The sequence below is a fragment of the Phlebotomus papatasi genome, chromosome 1 (assembly GCF_024763615.1).
Source record: "Phlebotomus papatasi isolate M1 chromosome 1, Ppap_2.1, whole genome shotgun sequence".
NCBI lineage: Eukaryota > Metazoa > Arthropoda > Insecta > Diptera > Psychodidae > Phlebotomus > Phlebotomus papatasi.
Window position 1 is genome coordinate 5,608,784 of NC_077222.1, and position 18,249 is coordinate 5,627,032.

The following is an 18,249-nucleotide window of genomic DNA, read 5'->3' on the forward strand; positions in this document are numbered from 1 at the left end:
ACCATCATTCTCTGAGAAGTATCACGAAAATATCGTGAGAAATGTCACAAAAATAGGCATGGAGAATCACACTTGAATGACAAATTTCGGTAGGGGAAAGTATGAACCTTCGAACCTTCATGCCTTCAAATATTGTGAATTTCTTTTGGTTTTTCTAAAAAACTTACACATTTCTATTAAATATTAGTTAGCTTATTATCAATTACGAGTCTTCTCCAAAAATAGAGAGCCTAGTGATTCGTTTTTATGCTTTTATTAGAAAAAAATGAAAATGGACTCAAAGCTTCATTTTAATAGTGAATTTTACATGTATTTTTAACTATTTAAAATGATATTTGGGAAAACGTGACTAGTGTGAATGATAAAGAGTTAATTAAGATTGATTATCGTCAACATTGTTTTTTTCGAGAAGGATACCATTTTTGTGGGTGGTGGATAACTTGCAAAACCACCTATACCTTGCCTTCGAATTTAAGAATTTCATGCCTTCGAATGCTTATCTAGTAACACTACCGCTATTTAATATGTCATATGTTATTCCACAACCTCACATTTTTATATGTTTTGCTCCACATTGCTCTCGAAAAATTCACAAGTATTCTAGTAGTAAAGCAAATAAATTCACCGTCGCCGCTGACTAAATGCATCGTATATTATGTACTTACTTAAAAGTAGGATTATTCTTGTATCGTGAGGAAATTGTAAATTTTGCAGCTTTATTTTCATTTCACTCCAATCGGAATGGTGATAGTGTAATGTGTTGTCTTTTTGAGAGTCTTGAAATAATGGTCCGATGAAGATGTTTAAAAGTCTTCAAATCGGTACGTGACTAGTTATTTCATTGCTCACCATGGTGATCTTGCAGGATCACAAAAAGGCAAAACATTTGATTGATATCATTTAAGAAACAATTTCCAAAATTTTGTTTTTATTTCTTTCCGGAAACAAAATAACCTCAGTTTATTGACTTCAAAATGGCATGAAGTATCACCCTTCTCTTTTTACAGTCGTATTTTAGGGTTGTCATATCGATAATATGGCTTTTCCAACAATTTATTCCTATTGGAATAGCAGTATTTCAGAAAAATTGGAAAAGATTCTTATTGTTAGCGTTTTTCTCTGTAGTGATAGTTTCAGTGAGTGTATTAGACCTCAGGCTAATCAATAATAGATTGTTTAGTGTTTCGATAGAAATATTTTCCGAGAAAATTCTAGATTCAATGGCATGTACCGTCACATTCGAAGGCAAAAATTGTACCATGCCTTGGATCAAATGGACCAAATTGACGTAGTATTTTTATTTACCTCATAAAAAGAAACTAAGGGATTTTAAATGGTAAATGAGATAAGCATGGGATCTCAATTAACTAGAGATTTTTTTGGTGTAATAAAAATTAGGATTCATTTTCGATTTTTCCAGAAAAAAAATCATCAAGTTCGAACTTCATATTTGTGGTCCAACCTAGAGTACTTTCCCCTATTTTCTCGTTTTTAGGACTTCTCACGTTCTCACAAAGTTACAGAATTTACCCCTAGGACCACATTAAAGACCAGTGAGCATCTAATGGCCATTGCAGAGCTTTTTGATATGAATCGGATTTACAAATTAGTTCTTCCGAATTTACCATATAAAAAAATTTAAATTTGTCATATGACATTGTCATACTGTTACAGAATTCCCCTACAGGAACCTACGGGCGATGGCAGCTCAATAAGGTTAATAATAATAATAATGCTGGCACAAATTTCCATAGAGGAACTAGGTGTTCCCGCAAAGAAATTTCTAAGTCTAAACTCATGCCCTGTGGAGCTCTTTCAAGTCTAGTGAAGGGTGTGTAGATGTATTCATAGCTCAGGATCAACTCTTTCCGTACAGAAGTAGATCTTGAAAAATTCGAAAATCTATTTCAAGATCCAAAAAAGAGACTTTCTTACTTCTTAATACTTTCGCAAGGTGGCGGAAGTTACATCCTGTTCGAATTTCGAAGTGCTCAAGTGTCAAAATGTGACGGTCTTCACATTGTTGTGAGGAAAAAAACTGAACAACGACGTTTACTGTTCTCGCCCCAGTATTTAATCACTCCATAATCACTGAGTAACTCTTTTGTGAGCTTTTTAGTGTGATATTTGATAAATTTTCCCCAACTTGTTCGAAAATTTAGTATGAAAATTCGAAATTGAATTTAAATTCTTCGAACTTCAACGACTTTTTGTGCAAATAGAGTTCCATTTACCTTTCATCCAAGACACTATTGGAGAATCAAAATCTACTTGTGATCGGGCTCACTGAGTATCTGCAAGAGCATTATGCCATCAGAAGGCATGAGCGCTCCATGCCTAAAGTTTTTATGCACATCAGAAGGCATGTTCACTGTTAGGCTTTAAAGATACACAGAACACCAATTAGTTGTCTTTGAATGACTTGGGGAAAGTGTGCCAAATTTCGGCATAGTTGCATGCAAGCGTCAAAGTGTCAAGTTTGAAATGTAATATTTCAAATACAAATTAATTTTTTTATTCTTTCTTCTGAAAGAGTGTTGCATGGAACCTTGTAAAGAGTTTACCATCTTTATTTACTCTAAAATCATTCTTAATTCATTTTAGAATGAATAAAAATATAGACATAGCTTTGGTACCCTATTACGGCCACCTTCATTCTCTTAGTTCCTTGCCCTTCAGGAATTCTTTCAATACCTTTTTCACGTCATCTCGTTTGTCGTAGTTACATTTATTGTTATTCTTTTGCATTGTATAATCTTTAGAGTACGTAAAATCTAAAAGTTCATGGAAATTCGAGGAACAAAAAAGGTGTCCGAAATTGCAAGCTGGCCGGAATTAGGCACACTTACTCTACTTTCGGTATTTCCCAAACATTAGGCTATCTATTCAGATTAGCCTATGCTCTTTTCGGAAATAATAATAATAAATAATAATGTTTTATTCAAACTCTACATATCCCATGCGTCTGCCGCCGTCTTAGCGTTGATGACCAGCCTCCGAAGCCAAACGGCAGAAATGCTTCTTCATTGGCTGTGTAATCTTTCAAATGTTTGATGTTACAAAATTCATTTTAAATATTACAATGGCAGAAACCTAGCGCAAAGGCACAAGGATGTAGAGTGCGTTTTTTTTTTGTAGAGTTAGCGCATAGCCAAAAGCTGTTCGCGCTCTCTAAAAATACAATGTGAAGTTCGAATTAGACAAAAGAAAAATTGAAAACTTACCAACTTATTCCGTCCGTGTTAGATATGGTTGGATCACTGGATCATGCATCACCGCTGTCCATTTCCCTGGCCTCGAGTGATGGTGTCTCAGCCAGTTTGCGATCAATGGCAGAGATTCGGGATCTGCAGAGTCTGGTACAACCTCAGCAGACCACCAATAACAATCCCACGTCCACGACAACTATCAACAGTCAGACGGATGAGGGCAATACAGCAAGTTCCAGCACTTCGTGGCATCTCAGTAAATGAAGATATTTTCCGGACAATTCACACTCTGCTTTTTCTTCTTTCTTCACACACAGCCACAGACGAAAAGGAGGAAAAAAAAGTAATCCTCAAAAGCTGCGGGTGAGATATTTGAGAATTTCATGAAAGTATGTTACTTGTGGTAGGAATTTCTGTGCTTTGAGTGAATTGTATGGGAGAGAGATGAGGGCAAAGTTAAGAAAGAAAAAAAAAATGAAGAAGATATATCTGCTTAAATTGTTAGAGAGATGGAGAAACACACAGTAAACGTTCTAAATAATGTGAGAGCAGAACAAAAAAAAGAGACCAAATTGCTGCATATTTTGACGAGATGAAGGATTCTTCTGTTCCAAAGCTGCAAGAAAAAAAAACGAAGCAGCATAAGAAATCTTTCATTCATCTCCATCATCGTCAGAGAGAGAGAGAGAGAACTGTTGAGGTATTGGAGGAACAGCAGTTAACCCTCAATGCATTTTATGCGATATTTCGCTTGCAAAATAACCCATTTGCTATCCCCTTTTGGACTTTTTGTCTCTCCATCTCTCTCTTCACATCTTTCTTTTGTTCACTTTGGGCTTTTGTAGAAATATCAATGGAAAATGCTGAGCAATTTTTATTTTATTTCATCGGCGATTTTATCATTTTCTCTCTGTCGCCCATTGAGTGTTTGTGGTGTAATTTAGGCGGAAGAACAAAAAAAAATAAACAACAAAATTTAGGATTGAGTTTAATGTGCCTTAAAAAAAACGATATTGTAAAATAATGAAAAATATATATCTAGGAAACCAACATTTTTACACAAAAATTTAACATTTATATATATTTTTTTATGTTTTCTTTTTTATAAAAGTCGCACATGAAATTTAGAATCAAAAAACAAAAAAAGTAAGAAAAATCAAACATTATTTATAAATTGCTCAGCATTTCTTCGGTAAATTGGTAAACTTTGAAGAATTATTTGGCATAAAAATTAAGCATTTTGTGGATTTAATTGAGAGATGTGAAAAAAGCTATATTATTGTTATTTCATGATTATTGAAGAGAAGAAATATTAAAAAAAAAAGAAGGTGAAAAATGAATAATCCCATTGAGTAATTAAAGATAAAAAAAAGTATAACAAAATAATCAGTGTTTTTTTTTTCTTCATTTTGGCCGTGCCATTCGCACCAACTAAACGGTGAGAACTTTTTCAATGAGAATATTAGATGGGATCGTGCAAGAAGAATATTGCAGAGCTATTTTTAGAACGTAGTTTTATTGACTCCTTCGCGAGTTTGCAGACTCTTCTTAAAGTTGAGGGGTTTTTGTACAAGGACAAAGTGTGTAATCCGCAAAGGCAAGAAGATATTCAAGGTACAGTATTATAAATTTTCACTGAACAATACTCCACTTACGGAATCGAATCATTTTTCAATCACTGTTCAAGATTTTTTTAAATTAGGGTAAGTGTGCCAAATTTCGGCATAGTTGCATGCAATCTCCAAAGTCTCAGGTTTGAAATGTAATATTTTTAATACAAATTGATTTTTTTTTATTCTTTCTTCTGAAAGAGTGTTGCTTGGAACCTTGTAAAGAGTTTACTGTCTTTATTTACTCTAAAATCATTTTCAATACATTTTAAAATAAATAAAAATGTAGACATAACTTTGGTGCCCTATTTCGCCCACCTTTATTGTCATAGTTCCTTGGCCTTTCGAGAATTCTTCCAATGGTTTTTTTCATGTCATCTCGTTTGTCGAAACTAATTTTTTTGTTATTCTCTTACGTTGTATTATCTCCAAGTATGTAAGAACTAAAATTTCATGGAAATTCGAGTAACAAAAAAGATGGCCGGAATTGCAAGCTGGCCGGAATTTGGTACACTTACCCTAAGAGGTTTTGGTGGGAAATCTCGAAATTCAAATCTTCTAGAAAAGCTCATTTTTTGGGTAGCAAAAACATTTTTTATTCCGGAAAATCTTTGCAGGGTTTGCAGGTAACAGAAAATTCAGGAAAATCACAATCTAGGGTAAGATGGGGTAATTTGAAATCATGTCTAATTTGAAACTTTGAAATTTCCAAACGATCTTAGATGGCAAAAGAAAAAACAAGGAAAAAGTACTCCCGAATGTAAAGTCTTGTACTTCTTCGTGGTTTTCTTTTTCTCTTTGGTCCATCTGAAACAATGAGAAAATCTCAAAACTCCAAAATAGACATGACTCGGAATTACCCCATCTTACCCTAGCACTTTCTAATAAAAACTGCTGTCTTCAGAAAATCTCTAAATCTCTCAATCTAAAGAGAATTGACTTATCAGTCTGTTATATTTCGAAATTGTGCATTAAAAGCTTTGTCGTAACTCTCGTAACTTCCTCAGTTCAGCTTTATTTTCCTTAAAAATGAGCCCCGAATGCGATACTTTTGAGTCAAAATAATGAAAGTGGCACTTAACTCAAGAAAATCTTTATAAAGTTATTTAAAAGCAGAGATATTGAGATATATGTCCCATGAAACACAATAGGATTTTACCGTAACTTCCATCGTTTATAAAGCCGTAACTTCTAGTATGAAGATCTTCGAAGTTACGACAATTTTTCAAAATACATTATATCAATTTCAATTACTCTAGTGATAATAAGCGCCTTTATTTGACTCTGTTCTTCCGGGTAATTAAAGATCGTTTTCTTCTTCCTTGACGCCTTTTTATTACACAAGAAAACCAAAATTATTCAAAGAAACATTTTGTCCGAGATTGCATTAGAGATGCTTTGAATGTGACATGAAATTCAATTAGTGTATTTTCTTCAGCTTTCACTGTTACAAATGTATACTTATTATTATTAATAACCCACAAATTTATGCCAAAAATCAAGCAAAATACACTAACGTTTTATTAGAAACCTTTAGAAAGGATTAGTAACCTTTTGATTGAAAATAAAATTTAATTGATTTTTTATTTAGTTTTAAGGCAGGTGTTCGTCTTTCTGTTGTGACTGAAGTTCCAAATTTTTATCCTAATGTAATATTTACATTTTTTTAGATCAGCTGAAAAGCTATTTTGAGGTTATGCTGCATAACCTTACAAAATTGATTTGGACTTTAAATGAAACAACTTCCAAATTTATTCGAATACGAATATGTTCATTAATTAATCCAGAGGTGTGCAAGAAACCGTTGAAACCGAATTAACGTCAAATGAAACATGTACGTCAATGGTCAAAACGCTACTATAACAAACTTATTTTGACGTTAATTCGGTTTCAACAGTTTCTTGCACACCTCTGAATTAATCCATTTGCGTTTTTATTTTTTGGTACTCCCTTGGTTAAGATTTAAGAGATTTAACCTTGTAATATTTTTTATTTATTATTTTAAGGTTATGTCTTAATATAACCTCTTGTTGCGAATGAACTTTCTCGCAGTTTATGAAGTGAGGATGCTGCTTAATATAAAAAAGAATTCTACGTACATTGTTTTTTAAATAAAGAAAGAAAGATTGATGCGCTGGTTTGTCTTTTAGGTTAATCGGATAATAATCTTATAATTAAAAGGGACAGAAAACTTTGCTCTTCTCAAAGCTTTATCATTTATTTAACAATACCCCAAACTTCTTGCTTAATTACACTGAACCACCCACAATGGTTAAGGAAAATTACGAAGTATTGCTCACCCTTGTTCTAACAACTCCCAAGCTCAGAAAGAAATAAATGCAAAAAAAGAGGGCGAGAAATGAAGGTGGCCAGCAAGATGAACAAGCATGAGAAACGAAGAGAAAGGAATCTCATCATTTTACGACTTGTTATTTGTTTACAAACTGCCGGAGAAGCGCTGCCGTTTGAAGATATTCCTGCCCTTCACACTCCTCGCCAGAATATCGAGGTGAGAATTTTACGCTACGCGCCAAACTCGCAGCTTTTATTAGTGCCCATCAAAATGAGAAAAGAAATATCCCTCACAATGAAGATCATTGGGCATGTGAATGGGAAAAAACGATTGGGCGAGATGCTGCATGAAGATTCAGGGATTTTATCACCGTGCTCGAGAATCTCTTGACCTTTTTCCCGCTGCAGTTTATTTATTTATTTATTTTTTTTAACAAAAGGAGATTATTGAGAATACACAATTCACCACCTTCAATGGAAAATTATCGTGTTCGTGTGGAAAATGTGAGTAAATTTCAGTATTTGGGAGAGATAATGATGGAGAAATTAACTGGGAAATAAAAGGGCGATGAAGTGAATAAGGTGGATGCTCGAACTCATGTCCTGAATTTTAGATTATAAAAATAAATTCCGCATTTTTAAAAAAAAAATATCGGTGGTTTATATGTAATATGATTTTATTTGGGATATTCAATCTCCGGCTGTTCAAGTGAATCGAACTTTAACTTTTGACCTTAAACCGTAAAGGGGATGTTTGAAGTTATTGTTTACGATCACATCAGAAATCAGTATTAAGAATTTAAATGCACCTAAGGTACGGTAGTCTCTTAAATCTGAATCTCTCAAATTCGAACGGCGCACAGTGGGGCAGAATACCCAAAAACCTGGAAAAAAATATTTTATGGCACCTATGCATTCTGAATGTCTCTAGAATAATTTAATTTCTATTAATTTTTAGAAATCAACATTTTTTCTCTACATTTTAACTTCTCGAACTCCAAGAGAAAGCACTTTCAACAAACGACTTTTTTTCAATTTCGCTTAATCGTGGCTGCTAAACGGTAAGAGATATTAGCCTCCGGTCTTCGGTGACCCCCCCACAAGTCAACATCCTCTATCTAAGTTACCCGGATTACCCCCCACCCCTTCTAACCCCTTAAAAAACATGGTTTTTTGACTTTGCAAAAAATTTGCCCTGGCGATTTCGTTTATTTTTTGGAAACTATGAGAGATAGAAGCCTCAAACTTTACATCCATTTAGAGCCTCCTCAGCTACCCGCAAGAATCCGCGAAAATATTCATTGCCGACCAATATCCATGGAAAAAATACGCGATCTGCGAAAAATTTCGCGACCCGCAAAAATTCGCGAACAAATACATGCCCTACGAAAATCTTTGAAAAAATACACGCCTCGCGAAAATCCGCGAAAAATTCGCGCCCCGCGTAAATCTGCGAAAAAAATCGCGTCTCGCGAAAATCCGCTTCTGAGGAATGTTGACTTATGGGGGTATCATAAAAAACTAAAAGTAGAGATCTCGTGCCGCTTGTCTTACAAACCAAAAGACAATACAAACAAAAGAGAATGCTCCCGAAAGTCAATTTACCACATTTTCAAAATATCATTGCGAAAAAAAACGCAAAAAAGGTTCAAGGTTTCTCGACGGTTTTTGACAGAACAAGACCTCTAGAATAAGATAATTTTTGTTAGAAAGTGGAATTCCGCGGAATTTTTTTACTATATTCATACTTCAAATATATGCTAATTTTCCATATAAAATCGACAAAATCGCAATGTAAGGTCAACTCTGGTGTAATATTTCAAATTTCAAGGTAGGGTGAAAGGAACGTCTATTGACACTTTAAGAACTCGTGTCAGCACCTGACACCCTACTCTTTACCATTTGGGATATGAAATTTGAACATCTCTGTTTATAATAAAAGGTATATTACAGAAAAAACGTTATATTACTTATATTTTACTAGATACATTAAATAATTTTCAACATTTTGACAAAAGTGTCAATAGGGGTTCCCTGTCGAACAGACGTTCCTCCGACCCTACCATAACTTCAATGAAAAAAACGGAGTATAGGGTTTAGTGAGGATACTTGTCAATGTTAAAAATACCCCCCACCCCGAGCGTTCGAATTTAGAAGACTCTACTGTAAATGGAATACTCAAAGTTTCAAATGGAATATATAGGGGAAGGTTTTGCAGCTTCGTAATTGTTAAGAATTTGAAATTTAAATTTACATGATTGTATAACTTTAGGCTTTTTTGAAGTTCCCTTGGGTAATATTGCATTTATCAAAAACCTGTAGATCATCTTCACTCTCTCATTGAATACCGCAATCGGTACTTCCGTATAAAAAATACAGTTTGACCAGTCTTTGGCAAAATTCCATGTGAGTAGACAAGTGATCCACGAGGTGAAGAATAAAATTATAATTTCTGTGAAAATAAAAGTGTTTTTAATTCCGGAAATTGTCCAGTGAAATCCTTGGAAATAGTTGCAGCAGCAGAGGAAAGAAACTTTGATCCTACTCGATCGGATTGTAATAGTTTCTGTGTTTTTAATAGGTGAGAGACTATTTGCAGAAGTAGAAGGGCTGGTGATTGATATTTTCGGTGGTTATTCTACAAATTATAGGTGAGCACGTCACTGAGGTGGCCAAAGGGGCATCATAACAAGTTACCAGCGGTTTTTGTCTTGTAATTTAATAGGTAAATCCTCATCATTTGATCCTACTCGATCGGATTGTAATAGTTTCTGTGTTTTTAATAGGTGAGAGACTATTTGCAGAAGTAGAAGGGCTGGTGATTGATATTTTCGGTGGTTATTCTACAAATTATAGGTGAGCACGTCACTGAGGTGGCCAAAGGGGCATCATAACAAGTTACCAGCGGTTTTTGTCTTGTAATTTAATAGGTAAATCCTCATCATTTGGTCCGACGTCGCCTTCAGGGAACAATTTGATTTCACGATGCCTGAAAAGGAACTAAGTAGACGTGCCTACAAGGGACAACTTACTAGCATCAAGAAGGTGCTTGAGAAGTTCCAGAATGATCCAACCCTCCTTGAAAGAGATAATGCAGAGATGCAAATTGTATCACACCGTGATATGGTTGGACGGGTGGAGCAAAAGTTTCAATTAATCCAAATGGAAATTATCAAGGACACGACCACTCCGGAGGATAAAGAGAGAGAGCAAAAGGAATTGATGAGCTTTCTGGATGACTGCATGGTCACTGAGATGGCATTTACGAAGCTATTGGCAACCATCTCATCGCAATCTCCACGGTCACTCGCTGATGATTCTATTTGCTTAGAAGGAGCGGGCCCCGGAAGCTCAGGTCTGGAGACTTTGCTTAATTTAATGAGCAAACAATTGAAAGAACAGCGCCAGCAACGCTTGAGTGATGAGTCTAGACTCAAGGAAATTCTTGATGTTCAGCGAGAGGAGTTCAGTAAAATGCTGGAGACTCGTAGGGAACTTAATACTTCTCTTAGCGAAACTGACCTTCTTTTTACTGAGTCATCGGCAAAACTTGAGCCTATTAAAATTCCTTCTTTTGGGGGCTCTTATTGTGATTGGCAATCTTTCAAAAATCTTTTTCTCTCCTCTGTCGATAAAAACCCACGGCTCACAAAGTCACAAAAAATGCAATATCTTGTGAGTAACACCAATGGGGAGGCTTTGGCTCTCTTCAGTAAACTCCCATTCTCTGATGAGAACTACGATATTGCATGGAATCGCCTGGTGAAGAGGTATGATGACAAAATGTTGATAGTCGCTGCACATATGGATGCATTTTTAAGCCAACAAGTGATCTCTAAGCCGAATGCTTCAGCCCTAAGGAAACTCCAATCATCTACTAATCAAGCATTGGAGGCCATTAATGCTTTGCAAGTCACGGAAAGAGACCCTTGGCTCATCCACTGGACTCTCAATCATGTGGACCATCAGACCAGGACACTGTGGAGTGAAAAGAAGCCCCAGTCTACACCTACATGGGCGGACTTTGATGACTTCTTGAACACCAGGTGTCGGAACATGGAGTCCTGTCCACCGCAGCAGTCCTCAAGTAAGTCAAAGCATGTGTCTTCTCATGTAACCGAAAACCAGAAACGCGAAAATTGCAAATACTGTAATGTCAATCCACATAGATTGTATAAATGCAAGAAGTTTTTGGGTCTTCAACCCAAGAAAAGACTTGAAACAGTTAAAAATCTTAAGCTCTGCCAAAATTGTCTTATCGATTGTCATGAAATCAAAAATTGTTCATATCAGTCATGTAAAGTTTGTAAGCAAAGACACAATCATTTGATTCATGATGCATTTACAAGTCCAAATCCCACTGCAGTGCCACTCTCAATACTGGATAACCCTACCCCATCTGATACTGGTACTAATCCCTGTCCCTCAACATCCACTAGTTTGAATTGTGCGGGAAAATCACGAGGGGTGCGATCCCATGTATTGTTCGCAACTGCTGTTGTAAAACTTTTGGGCAACAATAATACCCAAGAATATTGTCGAATTATCTTGGACCCCGGATCCCAGATTAATATCATCTCCACTTTCATGTGCGAAAAGTTACAATTGCCACTTACCCGAACAAATTTTATTGTTGACGGAGTAGGGTCAATTTCACAAGTCTCGCAACAGGAAACTCAGGTTCGATTGCAGATCAAGGACAAATCTGAAATCCAGACCCATATATTGGATTGTCTTGTGATGATGAAAGTCATTGGGGAGCAGCCGAATTGGGAGATAGATGTCAGTAGGATCCAAATACCCCCACAATTTCAGTTAGCTGACCCCCTCTGGTTCAAGCGACAGAAAGTAGATTTGCTGATCGGTGGTAGCCATGCGTGGCAATTCCTGGGGCTTGAAAAACACGTTCTAGGAGAAGGTCTTCCCATGCTCCAACACAGTGTTTTTGGCTGGTTGGTAGTGGGTCCGTGCTATTCCACAGATTATACAGTAGTAGGTTCTTGCAACATTACCACATTGACTAGCATAGATCGGACACTCAAAAGGTTCTGGGAAATCGAGGATGTCCCCAAGGAGTTCGGTGCTCAATCAGAACATGAAGAAGTTGAAGCACACTTCCAAGACACAACCTTTCAGGACCCAGAGGGAAGATATGTAGTATCACTTCCACTTAGGGATGATGTAAAAGATCTAGATAACAATCGTGGGGCTGCTGTGCGTCAACTGAACTACTTGAACAGAAGATTGGTAAAAAACCCAGCATTGCTGAACCAGTATGATGGGATATTCAAAGAATATTTGAGCCTCAATATTATTGAGAAAGTTCCTTTCGATGAATTACAGAAGCCATCTTACTACTTTCCTCACCATGGCGTGATCAAGAATGATTCCTCAACTACCAAGATACGGATAGTGTTTAATGCTAGCTCACGCACAAAGTCTGGGAGGAGTTTGAATGATTGTATGATGGCCTGTCCAGTGGTTCAACCAACTCTGGTGTCAATCTTGTGGAGATTTCGATTACATGAGGTCGTCTTAACCTGTGATATTGTTAAGATGTACCTACAGGTTCTCATGAATCCCTCACACCGAGACTATCATCGGTTCGTTTGGTTTGAAAATTCAGAAATGGTGGATTATCGGTTCAGAACCGTTTGCTTTGGTGTAGCAGCATCTCCATACTTAGCAACTAGAGTTCTAAATCAAATTGCCACAGATAATAAAACGGAGTTTCCTTTGGCTTGTTCAATCCTGACTCAAAATTTCTATGTGGATGACTGCCTGTTCTCTGCCCCAACCATAGGCGAAGCCATAGATGCTAAAAATCAATTAGAAAATGTTCTAGGTGGTGCAGGGATGAAGCTATCCAAATTCAGAACTAACAGGTTAGAAGTTCTACAGCCAGAAGATGATATTACTCCAAATTCCACTGAACTCGTCTTAGATGAAGAAGCCAAAACTTTGGGTATCCTATGGAATCCAAAGACAGACGCTTTCCATTTTCGAGTGACCAACCAACCAAGCGGAGAAAATCCTACGAAACGCTATATTCTTTCAACGATTGCAAGAATCTTTGATCCGTGTGGACTAATCGGACCGATTGTCACAATAGCAAAAATCATTCTGCAAGACGTATGGGAGACTGAGGCTGATTGGGATACTCCAATCCCTAATGTGTTGGAAAAAAGGTGGCAAATGTTTGTTGCGGACTTAGCAGATATTGAACAAATCCAAATCACAAGATGGATATCCACAATCAGTAATCCAAGTCATCGTGAGCTCCACGCATTTTGCGATGCTTCGAAAACCGCTTATGGAGTCTCAATTTATTTGGTTTGCGAAGATAGTCATACTTCTCGGTCGTCAAGTTTATTGGTTTCGAAGTCCAGGCTCATGCCAATCCCATCAAAGAAGGGTGCGACTCCTACAAAAATTGCATTGACGATACCAAAGGCAGAACTCAGTGGAGCAGAATTAGCCACGCAAGTAATGAATGCTGTCTCAAAATCATTGGGAATAGAAAGATGTTTCTTTTGGACTGATGCAATGGTTATCCTGCATCAAATACATTCGCCAAATCGTCCAAGAGAGGTATTTGTACGGCATCGGGTATCCAAAATTCTGAGTTTGTCAACAGCATCCCAATGGCGACATGTGCCTACGTCGCATAATCCCGCAGATGTCCTTTCACGTGGTAGCAGAGTCAGGGCACTTGCCTCTAATAAGTTGTGGTGGAGTGGACCTGAGTGGTTGCTGAAGACAGAAGAAAATTGGCCTCAAGAATTTTGTCCGGGAAAACCCAACCTGTGTTGTTCGGAGACTTTGGCGGGTATGGGATTATCAACTACAGTGGATCCAGACATGATTGTTTACGATCGTCTGTTGGAACACCATGGTTCATTTTTGAGGATCAGTAGAGTTCTCGCATGGATTTTTCGAGCAGTTGCCATTTTCAAGAGCATGAGAATACGCCGAACCCGAAATTCTGTTATGATTTTTCCTGAGAATTTGCAGGTCACAGAGTTAGAAGAAGCGGAAGTTCGCATATTAAAGTGGGATCAGAAAAGGCACTTGAAAAATGTTCGTGATTTGGTCAAGGCTAACCGCCTGAATTCGTTGCCTAGCCCTATGCGAAAACTGCGTCCCTTTATGGATCCTCAAGGAATCTTACGAGTTGGTGGACGATTAAGCCTGTCTTCAGAGGATTTTGATCTTCGACATCCCATAATTTTGCCAAAAGGAAAACTTTCGGATTTACTCGCGCTACGTGAACATCAACGGCTTCTACATGCTGGGCCACAGCTCACGCTAGCGTCGCTGAGAAGAAGATATTGGCCTTTAAACGGGAGAAACACTGTGAAGCGCATCATTCATTCTTGCGTGAAATGCATACGATTAAAGCCTCCAAAATCTCAGCAGTTGATGGGTGACCTTCCACCTTCGAGAGTATCTTTTACTCGCCCATTCCGTTATACGGGGATCGATTTTACGGGCCATATTATGATCAAAAGGGCCCCCAGAGGTGGTGTGCAAGAAAAGTCATATGTGGCAGTCTTTGTCTGCATGACAGTCAAGGCCGTTCATCTCGAACTCATTACTTCGTTAACAACGCACGCCTTTATTGCTGCATTCAAACGATTTGTCGCAAGACGGGGTCTACCAGCACATATCTATAGCGACAATGGCACTAACCTTGTCGGGGGAGAGAAGGAGTTACGAAGGTTGCTCAGGAATCGTCAGGCTCAACAAGAGCTGTCAGACTTCGCATCAAAGCTACACGTTCAGTGGCACTTCAACACTCCAGGTGCCCCACATCAAGGTGGCTTGTGGGAGGCTGCCGTTAAATCCTTCAAATATCATCTCTCACGAATTGTTGGAAATGTGTCTTTGACTTACGAGGAGCTGAACACTGTGATCATCCAGATCGAAGCAGTATTGAACAGCAGACCCCTAGTTGCTCTCACAGATGACCCACAAGACCCAACCAGTTTGACACCTGGAGACTTCCTTACAGGGGGAGCTCTCACACAGCTACCAGTTGTTCAACAAGATCTAGAGAGGACGGATCGTTTGCATAGATGGGAATTATGTACCAAGTTGCAACACGATTTCATGACCCGATGGAAGAGAGACTATCTTCATACGTTGCAACAGAGACATTGCTGGAACCGAGACTCTCCCAATATCGAACCAGGAGACGTTGTTTTGGTTAAATCAGACATTGCACCTAATTTGGATTGGCCAATGGCTCTAGTGGAGAAAGTTTTTCCTGGCAAGGATAATAGGGTGAGAGTGGCACAGGTAAAAGTCAAGGGCAAATCATTTTCAAGACCCATTACAAAATTAATAAAATTACCAGTTCGTGATAATGAAATAAATTAAATTGCGTCTTTGCATTTTCTTAAGTTAAACAAAAAAGGTCTAAAATTTATTATTCTAAACGTAAACTTCAAAAAGGGGGAGTGATGTTAAGAATTTGAAATTTAAATTTACATGATTGTATAACTTTAGGCTTTTTTGAAGTTCCCTTGGGTAATATTGCATTTATCAAAAACCTGTAGATCATCTTCACTCTCTCATTGAATACCGCAATCGGTACTTCCGTATAAAAAATACAGTTTGACCAGTCTTTGGCAAAATTCCATGTGAGTAGACAAGTGATCCACGAGGTGAAGAATAAAATTATAATTTCTGTGAAAATAAAAGTGTTTTTAATTCCGGAAATTGTCCAGTGAAATCCTTGGAAATAGTTGCAGCAGCAGAGGAAAGAAACTTTGATCCTACTCGATCGGATTGTAATAGTTTCTGTGTTTTTAATAGGTGAGAGACTATTTGCAGAAGTAGAAGGGCTGGTGATTGATATTTTCGGTGGTTATTCTACAAATTATAGGTGAGCACGTCACTGAGGTGGCCAAAGGGGCATCATAACAAGTTACCAGCGGTTTTTGTCTTGTAATTTAATAGGTAAATCCTCATCAGTAATGGTGCAGCTTCGTAAAAGTTGATTTTTCTCCAAGTTACTGAATGAATTTCATCCATTGTCATATATTCTAAAAGCTAGTCCAACATCTCACATTTCCTGGTAGACTTTTGAAATGTATGAGACAAAGATGGGTCCAATGTACCATCCATTGGAGAATACCCACAAAGAGGTGGTAAAGTCCATCAGGACTATGAAGTAGCGGTCCTGATGTTAGGATCAGAATTGTATATAAACCCAGGAAGAAATAAACGTTCAGTTCAGTTCACCCCAAACCAACCACCAAATTACTTCCACTCGGATGCCACATCTTTAAAGCCTAGACCTTTTTTACTGAGTTCAAAACGCAAAAATAAAAAAATGGGCCTAAATCGTAATTCTGATATGGAATATTTTATGCATTTTTGCACATTTAAGTGTCTTTTCGAATAAACAACTATTCCAAGTTATAGAGGGTAAGATGTTAGAGAAAATCCAAGGGTTACAATAGGTGTGATTATGAGAGATTCACTCCTAACCAAGCTTTTAAGTGACTAAAAGAATGTAGGGAAAAATGGTTTTCCGGGTTTTCCGGGAGTGAAAAACATGTGTTAGAAAAATAGCATAAAATTGATTTTTTAATGCGTGATATCTCCTACAAATGGTGAAAACAAGTAGATGAAATTTCTATCTAGGCCAGGCCTGAGCTAAAAGAAAAGCCGAAGTGAATTTGGTGGTGCCTGTTGGCATTCTTCGAAATGCCGCGAAAATTACCATAGAAAAAATGAGAGGTTTTTTAATGTGAAAATTGTTTAATTCCTAAGAGTTAAGTCATTTTCACAAGAAAATCCTTTTAATAATTTAGTTGAATACAGTTATTTGAGTTAATTGTAAATTATTGTCGATATTACAACAAAAACATTGGGATGAAATTTTGAGCTGGATGAGTCATATTCTTTTGAGCTGTCTCAAAATTCAGGATAGGTTTGAGAAAAATCCTTTTGTACTACACTATTTTGGTTAATAAAGAATGCAAAAGTGTGTATCACAAGAACGTACACGACCTGCTAAGAAGCATAAAATAGAGAAGAAAATATTTTGTGGCATTTTAGAGATTTTTCGCAATCGCAGCGCCGCCAGACGTTTGTAAAGTGAGTTATTTGTGTCTCTATCTCTCTCTCACAGTTGAATTGCGCGCGATTTAAGAACTTTCCATTTGAAGTGATAATTGCATTTAATTTCTTTGTTGAAAGAGGTGATTTGTATGTATATCTAAATTTGAAAGAGGTGAGTTTGTATTTCTGCAAGATTCAAGTAAAAGGATGTGTAGTGAACAGCTATCCGTCTTCCGACAAAAATATCAAGAAGACAATTTCTTTTTATATGAGTTTTTATTTCTGTTATGTCTTTTTGGCGAAAAAATATTTATCATGGCACCCTGAATGAGCGGGATTAGTGTTACTAGTACTATCTGTAATTTCCATTAAAATTATCAACACAAAATTTCCGATATTACACGACTTTTAACGAGCACAGGTCTGATCTAGGCAGTAATGCGCAAATTCTTGTGTCCAGTGCAATGTTCTCGGAGAAAATTAGGCCTACATAGGTATACAAAATGTTGTACGAAGCTGAGCAAATCAGGGCAACTTCGTAAACATCACCACTAAATTTTCTATTTGCTAGAGGAAAAATCCAAGGATTTTCAGGAATTTTGTGGGGCGGAATTACGAACGTAATAAGAGATTTTTTGACATAGCGATGTAATTGATTTGATTTGTGTGGTATTCAGTAAAAAATTTTAGGGGAAACTGGGGCACCACCAAACACGGGGTAGCACCAAACACTAATTTTTATTTCTTAACTACTTGGACTATCTCAACCATTTCTTCAGTAGACAAGCATCCCTATAGTGCCTATAAATTCCTATAGGTCTTGTCTTTAGAAGTCGAATATCTGATTAAAAAATCGCAGTGTTTGGTGCTATCCCGTCTTTGGTGGTGCCCCAGTTTCCCCTAAGTCTTGGATGTCATTTTCCATACGAAGCTGCACAATCTCCCCCTATGCAAAATGCCACAAAATAGTTTATTATGGACATTATCGAACATTTTTCTTAACTAGACGACCCCTACTTTCCTGGCTTTATTCAGTTTGAATACTTCTATTAATTCGTTTATGG

At 37.2% G+C, this 18,249-nt stretch overlaps 2 protein-coding genes across 2 annotated transcripts in view; both read left to right on the plus strand.

Annotated features, from left to right (window-relative positions):
* The window catches only part of LOC129798571 (hamartin), a 21,978-nt gene extending 17,380 nt beyond the window's left edge, over positions 1-4,598 (plus strand). Inside the window, exon 5 of the mRNA XM_055841780.1 lies at positions 3,247-4,598. Coding sequence (XP_055697755.1) covers positions 3,247-3,473 — 227 coding nt within the window. The 3' untranslated portion in view covers positions 3,474-4,598. The remainder of the gene's footprint in view (positions 1-3,246) is intronic.
* A 5,498-nt stretch (positions 4,599-10,096) lies between these two features.
* LOC129798798 (uncharacterized) lies at positions 10,097-16,293 on the plus strand. The gene is made up of 3 exons (XM_055842146.1): positions 10,097-11,198; positions 11,478-15,412; positions 16,198-16,293. The coding sequence occupies exons 1-3, from the start codon at positions 10,097-10,099 to the stop codon at positions 16,291-16,293; spliced, it is 5,133 nt and encodes a 1,710-aa protein (XP_055698121.1).
* The last annotated feature ends 1,956 nt before the right edge of the window (positions 16,294-18,249 follow it).